Source organism: Varanus komodoensis, unplaced genomic scaffold (genome assembly GCF_004798865.1).
Source record: "Varanus komodoensis strain SLA01 unplaced genomic scaffold, ASM479886v1 scaffold225, whole genome shotgun sequence".
Taxonomy (NCBI): Eukaryota; Metazoa; Chordata; class Lepidosauria; order Squamata; family Varanidae; genus Varanus; species Varanus komodoensis.
In genome coordinates this window covers 36,298-57,262 of record NW_025335619.1, presented here as the reverse complement: position 1 = coordinate 57,262, position 20,965 = coordinate 36,298, and the positions used below count along the sequence as shown (strand labels likewise).

General features: G+C 46.5%; 1 protein-coding gene across 2 annotated transcripts; it reads left to right on the top strand.

Moving 5' to 3' along the window:
• On the top strand, positions 1-10,347 carry LOC123024216 (zinc finger protein 24-like). Of its 2 annotated transcripts, none has more exons than XM_044431640.1 (4): positions 1-209; positions 4,091-4,987; positions 6,519-6,654; positions 8,387-10,347. In XM_044431640.1, exons 2-4 carry the CDS (start codon positions 4,295-4,297, stop codon positions 9,268-9,270), a joined length of 1,713 nt encoding a protein of 570 aa, XP_044287575.1. In that variant the 5' UTR covers positions 1-209; positions 4,091-4,294; the 3' UTR covers positions 9,271-10,347. The 2 variants fall into 2 exon arrangements, with proteins under 2 accessions (XP_044287575.1, XP_044287574.1); XM_044431639.1 differs by having other exon boundaries at positions 8,384-10,347.
• The last annotated feature ends 10,618 nt before the right edge of the window (positions 10,348-20,965 follow it).

The following is a 20,965-nucleotide window of genomic DNA, read 5'->3' as shown; positions in this document are numbered from 1 at the left end:
TCACTCGCTCCCAGAAGCAGCCGTCTGGGGAGGGAAGGAAGGAGATTTCCGATTCCTAGACCGGAGACCCAAGCTCCGTGCCCGCCTCTTCCTGCACTGTTTCCTCCCTTGCAAAACTGAGTCTCCTGCATGTACTTTTTCTTCCCCCACCCACCCCAGGAGTAGCCGCGGCTTTGGGGTTTGGGAGGAAGCTGGAAAGGGCCGCCTGGGTGAGTTGCATGCGCAACGGGAGGAGAGGACAAAGCGGGGGGAGCTTTTGTCCGGGTGCAAAGGGGTGCGTGGAAGCGAAAGATCTCAGAGGCTCCCTTAGCCTAGGAGAGAGTTGGCTTGCCTGTTTAATATCGTGGCTTTAGAGGGCAGGAATACGGAGACGGTGGACAGAGGGGCATTTTTCTCCCACTCCCATTCTCTAGCACCCAAAGGGATCGTCTCAGGACGGAGGAAAGGGCGCTTCTCACGGCACAAAGCGGAATTCCCTTCCACTAGCGGTCGGGGTGGCCACCCATTTGGAGGGCTTTGAAGGGGGCTGGAGACATTCATGGAGGAGAAAGCCATCAAGGTGACTAGTCCTCAGGCCCATATGCTACCTCTAGGACCAGAGGCTCTACGCCCATGTCCCCCAGTTGCTGGGAATCATGGGCAGGAGGGTTACTGTTGCTCGCCTGTCCTTTTTCTGGTTTCCCCTGAGCGACTGGTTGGCTCCTTTTCACTGGGACCTTTTTCTGATGTAACACAGCTTTTGCTGTGCTCTCAAAGCAGGACTTTGGCCCTGGGGCGCATTTTTTCTTCCATTCCTGCCTCTCCTTTCCTCCAAGGTGGCACGGTTAGTTCCTTCCACCCACCATTTTTCCATTTAAGCTCCTTTACAGCCCTGTGAGGTAGGCTGAATTGGGAGATGACAAGAGCTTAAACTTACCCAGTGAGAGCTTGGCAGCTGAGTTGGGCATTGAACCTGGGTTTTGTCGGGCCCGGCCTGACACTTTTTCACAGACTTGCCCAAGCTGGGGACTTCCAGCTTGCTAGGACTGCATATCCCATCATTCCCAGCCATGAAGTGATGGAACGTCAGTCCAGCACATCTTGAAGGTGTCATCTTGACAAAATCTGGCTTTATTTATTTATTTAAAGTATTTATATGCCATCCTGTCGCGAAAGCCTCAGGATGGCTCTCATAGATAGGGACGGCTCACATAGATAAGCCGTCCTTTAGCTGCAATATTGCAGAGACTCTGCCAGGTTTTTCTTTACCCAAAAAAGTATAAACCCTGCCTTTTGCTCCCAAGTGCGGTTGTCATTTGGTGATGCAAAACCCCATCCTATGCAAAAGTAAGGGCGACTGAGTTCAGTGGGGCACACTCTAAAATAAAAATGGGTGTAGAATTGCAGCCTCAGTTGGTTAAGAGTTACTAGTTAAGGGTGCAATTCAATGCATGTGTGGCAGGAAAAAGACTTGTGATTCCCAGCCATGTTTTCTGGGGACAGTGGAACCTGTTTCTGTCCAAACCTGGATTGGATAGCTATTATTACATTACATTTATAGCCTTCCATTTTTCCTCTTGTGAGGAACACAAGGCAGCTTACCTGACTCTGTTTTATCCTCACAGCAACACCCCTGTGAGGTAGGCCAGGCTGAGAGTAAGTGACTGGCGCACAGTCGCCCTGTGAGCTTCATGGCCGAGTGGGAACTTGAACCCGGGTTTCCCAGGTTTCCAGTCCAACACTTTAAAGTAACTCAGGAGGTTTCCTCACTTTACTGGGTGATCGTTTTCAAAAAAGCTGAATGTGGTATAAATACCGTTTAAAGCTGCAAAGGGCCAGCAAGATTATAGAAGAGACACTGATCCTGAAGGTGTTTTGTGTGAGAGACATACAAATGATCCTGGTTTTTCCCCAAGTTTGCCGATTCCTCCTCTAGGGAATGGGAGCTGTTTTGACTATGGGTGCTTGATAATTGGATTTGCAATAAGAATGAAGCGGCCTTCCTCCAATCCGGTGCCCTCGAGATGTTTTGGACTACAACTCCCAACTTTCCTGACCATTGGTCATGCTAGGCTGAGGCTGATGGGAACCACAGTCCAGGTTTGCCCCCCTTGACTAAATACAGGAAATACAGCTTTGCCCCTCAATATGTTAAACTCAGTCTGCAACCTCGCACAGTCAAGGAACAAAATATTGGCTCTCTCTTGCTCAGTTTACATTGGAGCAGCTTTTCTGAAATACACCCCCTCTAAATATTTTGGACTGCAACTCCCATCATTCCTGACTGTTGCCTGTGCCTGTTGGGGCTTCTGGGAGTTGGTCCCAAAGGTGAAAGTTAAAAAGCCATGAAGCTCTCTGGGTGAAGTTGGGCCAGTCACTGATTCTCGGCCTAACCTACCTCGCAGGGTTGTTGAGAAGATCAAATGGAGATGAGGCAGATTATCTAAACTGCCAGGAATGCCTGGAAAGAGGGGAAAAGGCAGGCTATAAATGCAATAAAATACAAAAAATACTGGGATCTCTTAAGAGGGAAAAAGGGACAGAAGTTTTTATGTTTAGGGGAAGTGGCCTGCATTTGCATTGGTTGTGTTTTTGGAGGGATTTGTTTTCTGGAGAGCTTATACAGGTTCTCTCAACCACTTCCTCCACTTTTAAAATGTTCAGTTTCCCGCTACGCCACATTGTCAACAGTTCTTGGAAGGCAGATGTGGCTGAAAGTCTGGTCTGAACCAAAATGATCGTAAAAGTCTCTTCTCTTTCAGGACGGGGCAGGGCTGGGCGACCCCTTCTTTCACCCAGCTCCCCCAGTAACATGTGGTCAGAGCTGGTGTTGTAGCCCCACTTTCAAGGCTATTTATTTATTTATTAGATTTCTAGCCCACCTTTTTTCCTTCCCAGGAACTCAAGGTGGCTTATATATTTTTCCTCCCTCTCTCAATCTTATCCTCACAACAACAGTCCTGTGAGGTAGGCTGGGCCGGGAGTCTGTGACTGCTCCAAAGTCACCAGTGTTTATTTAATTACTATATTTCTTCATCACGACTCTGATGCTAGTCAAGGGGATTTAGAAAGCTTTCGCCTAAACAAGAGAGCGAGAAAGGGAAAAAATTCCAGGGCGTGTTTTTTTTTTTTTTTTTGTCCAGCTCATATTGGAAATACTATTTTCGTTAGTTGGGGCCTCTTGTCTGTTTTTGGAGATGTTGATAAAAAGGCCTTTGAAAAGTGCTTTCAGTGTAGAAGGGTTACTGGAAAACCTCTATTTTTTATTATATCCGAAGAAAGACAAGTGGTCCCTGACAAAGGAAAAAGATTCTTTCCAAAACCCATTAGACAAAATAAATATTATTTCCAGGTACCTGAGAATGTTTTTCTTCCTTTTGTTTTTGTAGTGTAGCAATGTCTTCCTCTTTCATTGTTTTATGGACACTTCAGAAAATTAAAAGGCATAGTAATAAAAAACAACATGGTAAAATGTTAAAAACAACTTTCAAGGCTGTAACAACCCTTTTAAAATGAGTCTTAACCCTTGTCTTGAACACAGAAAAATGTGGGGACCCTGTGCAATTCCAAAGCTTTTTTTCCAACATGATGCTCATCCATCCCCTCCCGCAATTATTTGGAGGAGTCATAGATTTTGCCCAGTCTTTATATCAAAGCCAACAAACTGTGATTAATTTTAATGATGGTTTGTTTGGGAAAGACTACTTTCAGACCATGGCAGCTACCAGCCCAGTCTGAAAGTAATCTGGACTTTTCAGCAAACCTCTTAAGAGAGCTTGTATGTCCTGTTATGTATAGTGGTTGTAACTTTGTCCCAAGCATCCCCCATCCTATTTTCTGAAAATATCTATCATAAAGAGACTCCTTCCACAGACCCCTTGTTTTGTGCGATGCCCATTTTTGCAGCTCGGGTCAGTTAGGCAAGCCTTCTCTTTGCCTTCCTAGCTTTCTTGGTGCAGGGAGTTGTGCTGTTCTTGTTTTGGAGCGGAAGAATGGTTTCCTGTCACAGGACCCTCCAAGTGAAGTCTCAAGATCATAGCCTGATCATAGTCTCTGGGAGGCCTCTGGGCACACATTTTCTCTTATTTCCAAAATATGCTCTCTCCCTTAGGGAAATTGGTCACTCCCTTGTCCATGTGGAGCATTTGCTGCACCGTGAATCGGTGAGCTGCTGGAGTGCCGTGGGCAAATCAAGAAAGGCAAAGAGCAGACAACTGCAGAGCCCCGTCTTGTGTTGGATGCCTTTGAGAGATCCTGTCTCTTCAGCCCGGGTTAGGGATTCCTTCAGCAGAGAGAGGGAGAGAGAGAGAGAGAAATGGCTGCTGAACAGGCCATGAATATCCTCCCGGAGAAGAAGAGCTTCTGGGAGTCCCTTCAGAGGAAACCCGGAGAGGAGATTAAACACGAGCCATGTGACGGGCTCCTTCAGCAGTGGGAAGTCCAGTGGCAGGAATTCCTGAAGATGGTGGAGTCCCCACAGTCAGGGTTGGGAGCCCCGTTGGTGCCAGATGAGCCCCCCCCATGGGACGATGCCAAGGGCTTCCTGGCCTCCTTCGAGCAGGTGGCCGAGGCCTGCCGGTGGCCCAAGGAAGAATGGGCGGCCCGACTCCTGCCGGCCCTCAGCGGCGAGGCCAAACGGGTCTTTAGCAGCCTGGAGGGCCGAGACAGGAAGGACTATGGGAAAGTGAAGGTGGCCATCTTGCAGGGAGATGCCCTCAACAGGGAGAAGCAGCGCCAGCACTTCAGGCACTTCCGCTACCATGAGGCCGAGGGGCCGAGGGGCGTGTACAACCGGCTGCAAGAACTCTGCCGCCGATGGCTGAAGGTCGAGCGGCACTCCAAGGAGCAGATCCTGGAGCTGCTGATCCTGGAGCAGTTCCTGACCGTCCTGCCACCGGAGATCCAGGGCTGGGTGAGAGAACGAGGCCCCGGGTCCTGCGCCCAGGCGGTGGCCCTGGCCGAGGATTTCCTCTGGATGCAACGGGAGTCTTTGCGATGGGAGCAGCAGGTGAGTCCTTTCTTCCTGCATCCCTCGAGCGAATTATGGTTTGCAGAGAGAGGCATATGGAGGGTTTGGCCTGTTCTCTGGCTCCACCTGCACCTGTGAGCAGCGCAAGGGCATCCTCAAGTGGCAAGGACGGATGGATTGATGCTGAAGATTTAGGGCACAGTCCAAGCCGAACTCCCATAAACCTGCGAAGAAGGAGGGTTATGGGCCTCCGCAGTGGAGGGTTACGGAGCGCAACTTGATTTTTGTCTCTTCTCCACCCTCTAAAATGCACTCCAAGGTCGCTTCTTCAGTCTTGGAGTGACGGCTGGCGTGGCTCTTTCTGCACCAGCTGTGAGAAGGCAAAAAGGCCACCTTTTGCTCAGAGACCCAGCCGGGAGGCCAGAAAGCTGTTTGGCTGGACCTCTGGAAAAACAGTTTTGGGACCTTGATTTTGAAAACCAGTCAAATAAGAGGCTGTGTATGTTCATCCCAGGAAAAGCATTCCACAAATACCAAAAAGGCCTGTTTTGTGCCTTTCAATTTAACAGATTTTGAGGGATGGTCCCTCAAGGGGGATTGGTGAGAGAAGTGTGGGGTGAGCGTGGCAGAGATGCCTGGACTTGGGACCCAAGGGATCTGGGTTCTGGTCTCCACTCAGCCGTGAAGCTCACCGGGTGATGCTGGTCCAGTCACTGACTTTCTGCCTAACCTACCTCACAGGGTTGTTGTTGTGAGGATAGAATAAAGAGGGGGAGAAATGTGTAAGCTGCCTTGGATTCCTTGTAAAAGGAGGAAACCAGGGTATAAATGCAGTGTAATAATAATAATAATTTTGAAGGTTCCTGACATAAATTCACCACAAGCCTAAAAGGGCAAGACAAATGACTGAACTGGACACCAGGCCATCGTCTCACCTCACGCTGCTTCCACCTTGCAAAGCCGGCTAAGCCGCCCCGAGGCTCTTTGCGAATGGGGCAGCATAGGAATGTTTTAAATAAATATACAAATAAATTCAGGAAGGAAATGATGGGGTTCGCTTTAGTTTAGTTTTGCATTTGCAGCAAACATGAAGGTATGCTATACGCACACAGACTGAATTCGGACAACACAGTCCCCCACACTTGGGTTGAGAATTTGTTGGTGGACAACCCGCCATTCGCAACCCAAGAACAAACCATGGGTTTCTTCCTGGGTTGCTTGTGGTTGACAAGCCATGAACGATTTCCAGGACTGGGTTCGGACAGCGTAATAACCCATGTTTTGGCAACAACCCATGGTTCCGTGCCTACTCTTACTCAACCTGAACTCAACGCCTGGGTGTGGGTCACCCTGTTGTCGGGACCCAGCAGAGCCATTTTGCCCCCTCGGTCCACTGCTGGCATAGCTGGAACCCAAAGAGGCCCGGATCAGCCAGCAAGATGGATTTCAGGTGTCCTGCTGAAAACAAGAGTGCAGTGAGGGCAGACGGGGGGAGCCTCCCCTCTGCCATTTTCAGGCCATTCCTGTTCCATGGGACTGTTTCACGGCCTGGTCTTCCTTGTCCTTTCAGGTGGTAACAACAGCGATCCCTTCGGCAGCAGAAATCAGCCCAGTACCTGAAGCAGAACCGGCTCCGTCAGAGGCTGGGAAGCGGGCACTCTGTTTGGTAGTCAAGCTGGAATCCGACGCCGGACACGTGAGCTCATGTAAGTGAAACACCGGGTTGCAAAAAGAATTCATGGTGCTCATCGACTGCGACAGTAGGGGCAATTACTTTTTAAAACGCGTGGACTTTTTCTCTTACCTACCTACCTACCTGCTGGCTGTGATCTGAATGTATGAAAATGGTTTCTTATGCAGCCATCATGGGCTGTTCATAAGAGTGAGGTATCAGCCATCTTGCAGAACAACAACAAATCATTAGGCAAAAACCATTGAAGCCCCCCCCCCCCCGCAACCTCTTCAAGCTCATGTGAATTGGGAATGAGAACTGAACCAAACGGTGCTGCGGACCCTCAGCAATGGTCCCATATTTGCGAAGTGCTGTTCGTGAAGCGAAGCATGAAAACACCATTATTTTTCTCCTTCGCAGTTTAGTTACAATTAGTTGTTGATAACAGCTTGCTGTAAGCCCCTAAGCATTTTAAGCAGGCGAGATACATCCTTTCCTTTTACTCTGTGACCAACCTGAAAATACAAAGGCTGCTGAAGGAGGGAGGGAGCTGGTAAAAGACTGGTATGCGAGCCAGTGTGGTGCAGTGGTGAAGAGCGCGGGACTGGGACTCAGACGATCTGGGTTCTAGTCCCTGCTTAGCCACGGAGCCGATTGGAAGACTTTGGGCCAGTCAATCACTCTTCAGGCCAGCCCACCTCACAGGGTTGTTGTGGGGATAAGATGGAGGAGTAGAATGATGTAAGCTGCCTTGAGCCCTTTGTAGGAAAAAGGCAGGATATCAATCAATCAATCAATCAATCAAAGACAGTTTTGGGGGAGAATGTTTTGTTTGTTTGTTTTAAATCAAGGTTAGTAGCTTCCAGAGTAGTTTGTTAAGAGGTTAGTAGCTTCCAGAGCCACCATGGAAATAAAAGCTATAGCTCCATATTGATTGGTTGGTTGGATTGAATCCCTGTGTTTCCATCCAAATTTTAAAATAAAAACTTCTAAAATTAAAGCAGTCTTAAAAATAGATCAACAAAAGAATAAGGGTTTTTTTATGTGTTGCAATTGTATTCTTTTAACCGTTTTATGTTGTTTACTGTGTGAGCCACCTAGAGAGGCCATTCTGGTAGTTATAGGCATCGTATAAATATGGGAGGGCGGGAAGGAAGGAAGGAAGGAAAACAGCAGCTAACCCTGCAAACAAACGTGATACCCCAAAACTTGCTTCAATAAGAATGTGTATTGCCTGCCAGCTAAAGGACGCAGATGAGCAGTAAAGCTCTCATAAAAAAAGGAATAATCTACTCCCTGTATCTGGTCCCAGTCAATGTTCTGGCTGCAAGTATTTTGGACCAGTTGAGCAGCCTAACAATATCAAAAAGAAGGTCCCTCCAATCCAGCACTTCTTACACATGATGACAAAAGATTGTGCTGCTCACAGGATCCCTCCAGCAGGATGGGTGCAAGGCATCTGCCTGCCCAGCATCTCAGCAACAGGTGTGTGCAGGTGAGCCACCTCTGGTGAAGGAGGGAGCACATGGCCAACAGGGCTAGAAGCCACGGAGAGCGTCCTCCTTCATGAATCTGTCCAGGCCCTTTTTAAAGCCATTCAGACTGGCTAGTAGAAATGTTTTGCAGGCTAGTAACTTTAGTGGAAAGGTTTGCAGGCTAGGAACTTCAGTGGGTTTATTTACAGGGCTGGTTCATTGACTTCAGTTCCTAGTTTAGTAACTGTGTTCTCCAATCTGCCTTTTTCAAGTCTCTCTCCATTCCAGCAGGTGACGCTTGGCAGAGCGAGAACAGCAGAGAGATGCTTGAGGTCCCAGTGGAAAGGGCTGGGCAGCCAAAGCTGGACGAGAAGCTTGAAAATCAAGCTGCACCGCGGAGGACAAGAAACCTTCAGACAGACAAATGGAAGAAAAGCCCTGTTGCTTGTCAGGGTGCTGGGTTCCATAATGCATCTACCCCAGAAGATAAGCCAAATGAAAAGAGAAAATATAAGTGTAATGTCTGTGGGAAATTCTTCAGTTATAAGTCAAGCCTTAAAATACACCTAAGAATCCACACAGGAGAGAAACCCTATAAATGCCTGGAGTGCGGGAAGAGTTTCATTCGGAGTGATCTCCTTGCTTCACACCAAAGAATCCACACAGGAGAGAAACCATACAGCTGTTCGTACTGTGGAAAGAGCTTCTGCGATCTCTCCACTCTTATTAAACATCGGCGAATCCACACTGGAGAAAAGCCATACGTGTGTATGGAGTGTGGAAAGAGCTTCAGTCAGAAGGCAATCTTGAATTCACACCAACGAATTCATACAGGGGAGAAACCACATAAATGCATGGAGTGTGGAAACAGCTTCAGCCGGAGTACTTACCTTATTTCTCATCAAAGAATACACATGGGAGAGAGAACGTACAAAAATGTAGATTGTAGCAGGAGTTTTTCTGAGCAGTCTGGCCTTATTCACCATCAGAGAATTCAAGTTGAGGAGAAACCATGTAAATGCCCCGAATATGGTCAAAACGTAAATCAGCATGCATCACGTTTGGCACATCAGAAAGGGTATACATTGAGTGACACTATCAGTGTTTTTGAACGTGGGGAAAAACTTCAACTGGAGGCAACATCTTATGAGACTTCTGAGCGTTCAAGCAATTAGTCTTTTGACTGGTCACCCACAGCAAGTTGAATTTGCCTCCTGGCGACCAGATGAGCTTCCGCTCCAGGGATCAGAGACACAGGGGTAGCTGTCATCACAGCAGAAAGGGCAGCAGTATAAATGCTTGAAAGTTTTTTTTGTTCTTCAGTGGTGATGCAAACTACAGCAAACATACATGGGCTTGCTATTTGCTAACCGGCTTTAGGCTTCTCAGGTTTCAGGGAAGGATGGAGTTCTGGTCTATTCTCAGTCACCACCTCCGCCTTCCCATTTGCCACACTGCTTATGCAAGCAGATCTCTACACACTCGTTTAGGCTCAGACTTTTATCAGAATAGATTTGGTCTACTAGCCCATCAAATATCATCATGTTAAATCAAATCAAATCAGATTCTTTATTGTGGTCGTGGACCAGCATGAAACAGAACTACTGAAGTTGCTTCACCATTACCATAAACAAAGATTTAAGTATATTAAATACTACAATTATTGACCCAACATTAAAATAATGGTAAAGTTTGGGATTAAAAAAACATAAAATGCCAATAAAGTAAAGCTTCCCAGCAGCCTAGCCTTATTGTGTTGCTGTATAATCCCTCTAATTTAGAACTCTGGTGTAAATTCATCATATCAGGGCATGGAGTATAACATCTCTCATGTTCCAAATTAGAATTGCCGTAGTCCATCTTTTTCCGGGTGTTAATCATGGCTGCAAAAAACTTAGCAACCATATATGTAATAGTGGGATTACAGTCTTAATGCAACAAATAGCCGTAATATTGACTTGAACACCCTGGGAACATATTCAACAATGGGGAAATAAAATCAGCATGAATTTTTCTCTAGAACATAAAATTAAACAGAACATGGTTTGAGTTTGTCCTGCGGTGCAAGTCGTAACCACTGAACAAGAAGTGTCTTTTTATAATAGCCCTCTTGAACTGCCGGAGGAAGTCCACCGCACTGGGCCAGTGTGAATGCCCTTCTGTGTTTGGGAACCTCCAGCTGAGTGAGACAGGATGTGGAGCAGCATTGCATCTGCAATCCTCACGAATATAAAATCCATTTACTCTGCCAATATTTCCTTGTGTCTGTAATTCATTGTTTAATGGCCTGATCAAAGCCCATATTTAATCGAGTTGATGGGGAGAGACCCAAAGGTGACAGTTTCAGCTCATTTGTCTTTGTCCAGCTAGATTTGTAATCATCCTGGAAAATACTGTCATGCCTTGTCAGATGTTGTGAGATGGTGTAGGACAGAATGTAAGATTTATTTCCCAAATTTTACATTCCAGGATGGAAACCTGCAGGTTATCCTACAGCTAACACCAAATGTGGAAGGACAATCTTGGATTATCTTCTCTGTCTCCCCAAACTTGGGATCATCTCAGTGGCTCTCCGTGCTATTCCCCTTTGAACACTTGGCTCCACAGAACCCCTTGCCAAGGGCTACCTTAACAATCGTGATAACAACCATAATAAAACCCTTAACCATAAAGCTGCTGCCACCAGAATAAATCCCTCCATCATGTAGCCAGTAGCAAACATCTAGACCTCTGGTGGGATGGACATTTCAACTAGAAACTTCAACTAGAGAGCCAGTGTGGTGTAGTGGTTAAGAGTGTGGGACTGGGACTCAGGCGATCTGGGTTCGAGTCCCCACTCAGCCATGGAGCCAACTGGGTGACTTTGGGCCAGTCACAGACTCTCAGCCCAACCTACCTCACAGGGTTGTTGTGGGGATAAGATGGAGGAGGAGAGATGATGTAAGCTGCCTTGAGCCCTTTGTAGGAAAAAGGCAGGATATAAATCGCAATATAAACAAGATGAGAAAGCGGGATGTAAATGTATTACTAAGAGGCTCTCATTGGCTACTAACCTTGCCCAATTTGGGCATCCCCAAAGAGAGGCTGGACAAGGTTCCCTTCCTCAGACAGAAGTGGGAAGCGAGTGGCTAGCTCTGCCCCACAGTGCCAAGACGTTGCTTTGCTTGACCCACTGCCCTTCCCTATAGGAATGCACAAGAGCCACTTGGCTTATATAGGAGAAACTATTGGGGTACTCTCAGGACCCTCCCCACTGCAATTAAGAAAGGAACCTCTTTGTTTTTGCAAGACTGTGTCCTGGTTTTTGTTCCTGGTCACACACGTGACCGACTGGCCGAAGTAAGTCAGATGTTTGGCATCTGAGCTTGGGCATTCTTTGCAGTCTTTCGTTATAATAACTTGGTTTTTGGTTTTGCTTATTTACAACAAGGGAATAGGACTTTCCATTCTGTGAACGCGTCTCCCATTGTGGATTTGCCATTTCCAAAGGCAGGGCTATCTAAACAATAAAAGAGGTTTCTTAAGGGAAGTGTTCTTGACCTGTTCAACATGGAGAGCCGCGGAGTGGGTGGCTGAGGAGTGCTGCTAGGGGAAGGATATTTCTGTCTAAGCATGCATAAGATTGCTCCCAAAGTGCTTCATCATTATGATCAATGTTCTGTACTGCAGAAAAGCCAAAGCACTCTCTTTCTGTCTCTCTTTTTGTATGTCAGCAGTGGCCAAACACCTTCAGGCTGAATGGGCTGGGAGCTGAGGACAGATTCTGTAGCACTTCAAGAACCGGAACTGCTCTCCTCCGTAACTAAAGCAGGGGTGCAGACCTTCAAGCCCTGGGGCCAGATCTTTCCCCCTGGCCTACGGTTCTAATCCAGACTTCCAGCTCTGCTCAGATGTTCACGCCCTTCTTCATTGTCTGCACCCCTTTCCTGCCTCCGTGATCATTGGTTTCCCAGCTTTTGTGCAGCTGCTTCCCCATGGGAAAAAGTTGGAATGCCTCCCCTACAGCTAGTTGTTGTTACTTGCGAAGTCGTGTCCGACCCATTGTGACCCCATGGACAACATTCCTCCAGGCCTTCCTGTCCTCCACCATCCCCCGGAGTCCACCCAAGCTCACACCCACTGCTTCAGTGACTCCATCCAGGCACCTCATCCTCTGCTGCCCCCTCCTTCTTTTGCCTTCAATTGTTCCCAGCATCAGGGTCTTCTCCAGGGAGTCCTTCCTTCTCATTAGGTGGCCAGAGTATTTGAGTTTCATCTTCAGGACCTGGCCTTCTAAAGCGCAGTCTACAGCTTAATGTGCTGCTATTAATTTGCATGGCATACTGAGCCACCTTGAGAAGAAGTCATAGTAGGTGACTCTCAACTGGGCTGGGCTGTTAACTCCTGCCATAGAATCCTCTGTGTGGTGGCTACCCCTGCCTGGTGTCTCCCTCAATGCATCTCAGTGCTTCTGCTCACACCCAACCCTTTTTCTTGGGACCTTTGTAGCAGAAATCCTTGCGTCCTTTACCAGCATTTTTTTCCAGCTGGTGTGCTGCAGTTGCTAGTAGATGAAGGAAACTCACTGGTCAGAAAAAAAAATATATATTTTGGAGCCTTTGCAAATGTGGGAAAGGGTTTGCATACTTTAAAACCCCCAGAAATGTTCATAAATTTCTCTTTTCTACTGCTCTGACATGAAATATGTGCACATTTCCCCTCTGTTGTACTACTTTGCCTCGAAATGTGTGCAGATTTCCTCTGCACTGCATTGCTTTGCAACAATGACGTGTAATTTGTGTGATCCTGTTCACTGCCTTGTGATAGCTGACCACACATGTCAGTTCAGGGAAGTGGCAGCTGCAACTCTGGAGGAAACAGCCCAAAGAAAATAAAAGCATTCACTTGTGAACATGTTCTGGATATTTTCCAGTGTCCTTTCTTCCTTCAAGATTCCAACCACAAAAAGCTTAAAAATCCGCCCTGTGGCTGAGACGGAATGATGGGGAATGGGGGTGAAGTGGGATGTGTTTCTGTCGCTCTTACTAGTTGGCTCTCAAGTGATAAAAAATTCTCTGCTGCATTCAAACATCACACTAAGTCATCCTAAGAATAAGCCAACACCCCAAGCAGCCCTCCTACCAGTCAGCGGCTCCCTCTTCCAACGATGGGAAATTTACCCTGGGTTCCTACACGACACTTAGCCACTCTGCAACTATACCTGATCACAACCCACCATGACTTTTCATGGCACGCACTGCGAGGATTACAGAAAAGCGGAGAAAGAGCAGGGATATGATTTCTGCATTGCTGTTGAGCCAAAGATGCTGGAATGACATCCTCACAAAGTCAAGTTCCACCACACTGCTGCTTGTTGACTTGAAGGCTGTATTTGCATGGTGCACAGAGAGTCAGAAGGGGCTGTCTGGGCCATCTAGTCTGACCCCTGGCACAAGCCAGCTCTGCTCATGGAATCCCCAGCATGTTGTTGTGCACTCTTTCCTTGAACACCCTCACCGATGGGGCCTCCACCACCTCCCTTGGGAGCCCATTCCATCTCCTAGGGGTCCTAACCATCAGGAAGTACTTCCTGACATCCAATCAGGAAGTACTGACATCCTGGTCCTTGAGCTTTGCCCCGTTGGACTGCGTCCTTTCCTCCACTACAGGGGAAAACAGGTCATGGCCCTCTACCAAGCGGCAACCTGTCACACACCTGTATGTCCATGTAAGATTCCCTCTGAGTCTCTTCCAGGCTGCAAAGACCCAGCTCCCTCCATCTCATCTCATCTGTCATCCACCCAATCTGGCTGCCATCCTTGTGACCCTGTGTCGACCCCATCCCAACCTTGCTATGTCTCTCTGTAATGTGGACTCCATAATTGGGCACACCACTTAAGCTCACACCACTTAAGCTCACACCAACTGGACTCCATCCAGGCACCTCATCCTCTGCCACCCCCTCCTTCTTTTGCCATCTATTGTTCCCAGCATTAGGCTCTTCTCCAGGGAGTCCTTCCTTCTCATTAGGTGGCCAAAGTATTTGAGTTTCATCTTCAGGATCAGGCCTTCTAAAGAGCAGTCAGGGTTGATCTCCTCTAGGGCTGACCAGTTTGATCGCCTTGTGGTCCAAGGGACTCGCAGGAGTCTCCTCCAGCACCACAATTCAAAGGCCTCAATTCTTCAGTGCTCAGCCTTCCTTATGGTCCAGCTTTCACAGCCATACATTGCCACTGAGAAAGCCCTCCTCCGAGTACCTACCCTCCTAATTTCTTTCATGGAGGGTTCCCGGAGAAGGGCCTCTCCCGCAGATCTCAAGGGGCGGCCGGGCATATATGGATGTAAGCGCTCCTTCAGGTAACCAGGACCCAAACCCAAACCCAAGTTTGGAGGCACTGGATTTAACCCTAGAAAGTAGAAATCCAGCTTGCATTTCACATAGGCTGGGTTCAAATGGGCACAATTACCTACACACAAAGGTTGGTTGTAGGTTATCTCTGAACTATGGTTTATTGCTGATATTTATTTATTTATTTAAACCATTTTTTAATGCCGCCCCATTCGCAAAAAGCCTCGGGGCAGCTTACAACCCAGTTATCATGCTGTCTGAACCCAACTAAACCCAGTCTGGGTTTAGCACAAAGAGCCCAAAGTTCATAGAAATCCAACTACTAGCCATGGTTTGTTAGTGTAGCTGCATTCGGACATGATACCCCACAGTTCAATGATACAGGGAAGATCAGCATGTTGACTGAATGCAATCAAAGTGTGTCCCAGTCCACTAAGGATTCGGGAAATAGATCTGTTAAAGCAGCCTCCCCCAGTCTGCTCCCCTCACATGTGCTGGGGATACTGGGAGATGTAGTCCAACCCATCTGGAGGGGAACAGACTGGAAAGGTTGGTGTGGAACTTCTGCCTCGTTTACTCCAATGGAGTAACACGGCTCTCTCTCGAGGGCTGCAAGAGGAGTGTCCCCACACCCTGCACATCCCACATCCGACACTTGGGCTGCGAGTCACGAGTTCAAATCTCACTCGTGCATTTTTTACAACCCCTGCAGACGAATATGCGGGAGCGAATCCCGCTCCCCGAGGAAGCCGCACGCCAGATCCCGCTCCGTGTGTCTGGATGTGGCATGGCGGAACGGCGCAACCTTCCTCCTCGCGATCATGGCAAGGATACTGGAGTGGGTTGCCATTTCCTTCTCCAGTGGATCACGTTTTGTCAGAGCTCTCTGCTATGACCTGTCCGTCTTGGCTGGCCCTGCACGGCATAGTTCATAGCTTCATTGAGCTACACAAGCCCCTTTGCCACGACAAGGCAGTGATCCATGAAGGAGTATGCAGAATTAGCCATTTTTAAAAAAATCCTACACTTCCCAGCTTCCCCTAGCCAGATAAGTTGTCCAGGGCATGCTGGGGGTTCTAGCTTTTTATTTGCTTTTTTAAACAGTTTTTTTCAAGGTGCAACCCTATGTATGTATGAACAGAAACTACAACCCCCAGCATGGCTGATGAGATTTGTAAGACTTTTCTTCTTGCTAAATATGCATAGGATTGCATTGTAAAAGAGATGACCTCCTAAATTCTCATGGGTTGAAATTTCCTACCTGCACTTTGTGTTTTTAAAGAAGCAAACATGCTTGATGATACAGAAAAAAGTCCAGCTCCTTTCGATGCCCAGCCAGGATGAAGGAAGTTCAACTCTTGCTTGTGTGGTTTGAATAAGGACAAGCGTTTGGTGACCCAAGAAGTTTGTGTATAACACCCAGTCACTGTCTGCATTTCCCACATTTCGAATTCTTCTGACCACACTGTTGGCATCTTTCTGTCCTTCCAGCCCAGGATGCGAGTGTAATTTTGCCAGTGTGAGACCAAGGCTTCATATATCTGATGAAGAGCAAAGCATTCAGAAAAGTCTGTGCTGGAATGATTTGATTTCTTGGTCTTTAAAGTACCACGGGACCTTTTGTGGGTTTTACTGCAGGAATTTAAAAGTCCATTCCTCTGGAAATTGCAGCATAGAGCAAATGTTGTGCTATTCCTAATGTGGGCCTTCTTTTGAAAATGTAAACCCTTTCCCTTGGTTTTCTTCACACCTTAAAAATGTGTAAGCCAGTGTGGTGTGGTGGTGAGCATGTTGGACTGGGGAGCTGGGAGAACTGGGTTTGAGTCCCCATTCAGCCATGGAACTCACTGGGTGACTTTGGGCCAGTCACACGCTCCTAGCCTGACCTACCTTGCAGGGCTGTTATGAGGATAAAAATGGAGCTAGCCAGCTTGAGTTCCTCACAAAAGGAGAAGATGCAATGAAATAATAATAAAAATAATAAAATCAAATTGCTCCTAGAGCAGTCACTTTGTCATGCAATCAAACGCTGTTAGAATTGACCCTGGGAGGAGTGCCGAAAGGGTAATTGAAGGAATTTTACCTCTACAGCATCTTGAGAGGTATTGTTTATTCATTAATTAATTCTTTCATTTTCTATAGCAGCCCATAGTTGAAGCTCTCTGGAAGGCAGACAACAATGCGTAAAGAACAAAACCATAAAACACAATACAAGTCAAAGCAACATTAAAGCACATTTTAACAGCTAAACCATACTGTAAACATGGAATGGGGCAGTTGGTGATCTGCAATCCGAACCAGCCTCGGCACCGGGGGTTTTTAAATCTTTTAAATTGTTATATTATTATTATTTATGTATGTTTTTATGTATTCTTTGTGAGGCGCCCCGAGGCTTTGTTGTGATGGGGGCGGCATAGAAATGTTTTAAATAAATAAATAAATAAATAATATCAATAGTGGACCATATTGCAGGGTTGTCGTACGCTACTGTCTAGCAAGCCCCAGACCTCCTAAACCTGCAACAGGGAACCAAGATGTTAAACACTCTAAGCCTGACTCCAACATGGAAGATTGACACCACACTACGCTGCAGGGTTGTTCTTAAACCTGAGCGAGCTCCCCAAAACAAATCTGCGATGTCTGGTGTGAACTACACTGCAGGACTGTTGCAAGCCACTCACTCTGTCCCTGTGGTCAATACAATTTCCAAGGTCACTGCATTTCATGCATAAACAGTAGCATATTTAGGGCTGGAGTCCCAACTCTTTGGGAGACCGCATGACCCACTGGACTTGCCGAAATAGCGCTCCAGTGTCCCCAAGGATCTCTGTTTTATCTGATCCGCCTGGTAAGCCTGTGTCTGCCCATGGGTGCTTCCTTTCTTGCAGGATGAATCTTTCTGCCTGGCTTCTTTTCTGAACTTTTTTAAAAGTGGGGTTTTGAGAGAGAGAGAAAAACACACAAGTACACCTTCGGGCAGATGCAAATTCCTTTTTGCTTTTTTCAGGCCACTGGAGTCCTTTAGAATAGGCTACACTCATAACCCTGTGCCCGACAGATAATCTGGATGCTGGTGCTCATCCTCCACTGAAATCTGGCTCAGCTGGCTGAGGCTGATAGGCATTATAGTCCTAACCATCCTGAGGACCTATGCCTGCTTCAACCCGTAATATCAAGGTCATGAATGGAAGACCTGGAGAATGGAATTCGTATTTATGATGCTACTTTTCAAAGGCTTCTGAACTTTCAAAAATTAAGTTATTCACACTAAGAGTTAGGTAGCACAGGTACTTGCTTTTATTTGGGAAAAACAGCATGAGAAACAGAAAGTAGTCTGCCAGAGCTATGTAAAAATCTGAATTTCTCCATTGATTTCTATGGAGAGCTTCCATTAGAGATGGTTGGTAAAAATGGCTTATCTTATTCAAATCCAGAATTTATCTATTACCCTAATTTTCCTATCTCTAGTCTTTGACATCCTCTCTAGGAATCTGGGCCCGGCTCAGCTCTATGACCTCATGGGTTTGGATTTTTATTTGTTTGTTTGCTCTGTTCCTCCCACATCTTTTTTCTCTCCCCTGGCTGAGCCTTTGCATCATAGATGTAAAAAAGTGGACTGACAAGCCTCTTTGTTTGCAGAGCGGACTTAAGACTATTTTTAATGTTGTAAATTTATTTAAACCAACACCCCAAGGCTGCTCTTGATAGCCATAAGAAATGTTCGAGAACCTATATTAGGACACATCAAAGAGCCCACAGACATGCGCAAAGTGCAAGCTTTCGAAATCTCCAGGTGCCTTCCTCAGATCTCTTCTCAAAAGGTTTCCCTTCTTTGGTGAACTTTCAGTTGAAGTCAAGATGCCTTCCTGCGGTCAGGTAAGTTTAGGATTGGACAGTGACCCTGATTAAAGTGGCGAGCAGGAGGCGTAGAAATGAAAGTTGATCCCTTAAAGAAACCTCAAGTGATGGAGCTAAAGTTCCACCTATCCCCGCAGAGGCAACAAAACAAAGCCTTGATCTGAGACTCAGTGGAGCGGGGTTCTAGTCCTCATTGGAGCGAACTTGGTGACTTTGGGCCAGTTACTGACTCTCTCTCTGACCTACCTCGTGGGGTTCTTGTGAGGACAAAATGGAAATAAGGATTACGTAAACCTGCCTTGGTTTCCATGTAAGAAAAGGGCAGGATAGAAATCTAATAAATGTAAAAATAAAATCACATTTTCTTTCCTACTTAAGTCTGGGGCTGGCGAGGGCGGGGGATATGATTTTTTGGAGACTTAAAAACCCCTGAATTTTAAAAATATTTTAAAAATATAATTTTATTTTATATTGTTATTTCTAGTATTTTAATTTTATGTTGTGAGCCGCCCCGAGGCTTCGGCAAATGGGGCGGCATAGAAATGTTTTAATAAATAAATAAATAAATAAATAAATAAATAAAAAGATTGTTTGGTATTTACATCCAATGCTAGGACTGGAGAAATGCAATGTTCAATATGTCCATATTTCAGGTGGAATGAGAAGTAGAGAGCATGAAGCTGCTACAATGCCACACTGCAAGGTTGATAGGGGCGCTTGCAAGAACCCTCCAGCACAGTCCAGTTAGTGTCTACGTACTGCGGGAGGGTGGCCCAGTCAGTGACGACAACCCTGCAGTGTTGCACAGTGCCATCCATGTATTGTTCTGAAATATTGCAAGAGGGGGTGCGAGTTTTGACCACGTCAGTAGCAGTATCATCCACTGTTACTGTCCGTATCTTGTAGTGGAGGCAGAGAACTGTTTACAACAAACCTGCCATGTAGTCCAATGCTATACATGTAATTTACTATATCCTCCTCTGTCCCGTTTGCAACAAGATCAGAACCAAATGACTAAAGACAGAAGTAATTAAGGGCTCTGATCTTGACTTCTTTTATATTGTTATTTATTTTATGTTGTTGGTTTTATATTGTTATTTTTGTATTTTATTGTATTTTATTCCGTGCTGTGAGCCGCCCCGAGGCTTCGGCAAGGGGCGGCATAGAAATGTTTTAATAAATAAATAAATAAAATAAAAACTGACCTACTTCCTTGCAGATGTGTTTCCAGCTGTTAGCAATCACATTGCCACTTTTGCTCTGCTGTTATTTAATCTTAGAAAGAACTTCTTAAACTCTCAGTCGTAGCTGTTTTGTTGTAACTTTTTATTGCTTTTTTATAATTTTACTATTCCATTGTTTTATTATTACCATTTCATGGTATTTTATGGAACCTTTATGTTATGACCTCTGGTTACAATAAACTTATTTACCACTGATTTATCCCTACCTATTGCCAGGAGTTGCTTTGGATGGGTGTGAAAGCTGGACGGTGAAGAAAATGGAAAGGAAGAAAATGGGTGTGCTCAAAACATGGTGCTGGAGGAGAGCTTTGCAAATACAGCGGTACCTCGGCTCATGAACTTAATCCGTCCCAGGACTCTGGCCGTGACCCAAAATGGTCGTGAGCCAAGTTAAATTTCCCCATAAGGTTCAATGTAAATAAGGTTAATCCGTTCTGTAATTTTTTTTTTTTTAATCACAAAAATTTGAAGCAGGCAAGCTGGGGGTGGGGGAGACAGACACGATGGCAGGCACGCTTGGGGCCAGGGAGGCGGGCGCGATAGGCACCCGATGCGGAGTTCGCAACCCGAGGCAAACTTTTTCAGAGATTTCTGTTCGTGACCTGATTTGGTGGTGAACGGAGGCGTTCTTGAGCCAAGGTACCGCCGTACCCTGGACTGACAAAAAGATGAACAAGGGAGTCCTGGATCAAATCCAGATGGAGCTTTCCCTGGAAGCAAAAAGGACAAAACTGAGGAGAAGATAGTCATGCTAGGGAAAGTCAAAGGCAGAAGAGGAGGAGGAGCAAGTATGAGACGGATCGACTGGATAAAAGCAGCCACAGACTTGAATTTAGAAATGCTGGGCGGGGCTGTCATGGACAGGGCATTTTAGAGGGATTTCATTCATGGGATCACCACGGGCAGAGAGGACTGCATGGCCCAGGACAACAAATTGCCGGGACGGCAAGTGAGGACGATTTACATCCTTGCTGTAGTTGTGTGTCCAGAGCCATGTATGTTCCCATGCAAGCGCCTGATGTATCCCGTAACCCCCTTTTATATAACAGAAGGCTCAATCGTGTTCCATCCTTGAGGCTGCAAGCGGTGCTGTTCTCCACCCTTGGTCCCTGTTGATGTGTGGCTGTATTCCGAGTGATATGGAAATGCCAAGGAACAGGCCTGCTGGGTTTTTTGGGCAGGAGAAATGAGGTCTTCTTAGTCTAGCGACTGGTTAAACCTTGGGGCAACATCCTGCAACTTGCAAGGGCTCCCGGCAACTGCCATTCCACAGAAAGAAGTCGCTTTCTTCAGCGAGGAAAAACAAACATGACACAGAATCAGAGACTAGTGGAGCTGGAAGTGGTTAAAAGAGCCATCAGGTCCAACCCCTTGTCCAGTGCAGGATTCCCAGTTAAACCGTCTCTCTCAGATGGTTGCATCTGGAATGCCTCCGGTGTG

Excerpts from the sequence above, each read along its gene's own strand:
- LOC123024216 (XM_044431639.1), top strand. The coding sequence starts at position 4,295 with ATGGCTGCTGAACAGGCCATGAATATCCTCCCGGAGAAGAAGAGCTTC. Across the intron at positions 4,988-6,518 it reads CTTTGCGATGGGAGCAGCAG|GTGGTAACAACAGCGATCCC; the intron begins GTGAGTCCTTTC and ends TTGTCCTTTCAG. Across the intron at positions 6,655-8,383 it reads CGCCGGACACGTGAGCTCAT|CAGGTGACGCTTGGCAGAGC; the intron begins GTAAGTGAAACA and ends TCTCCATTCCAG.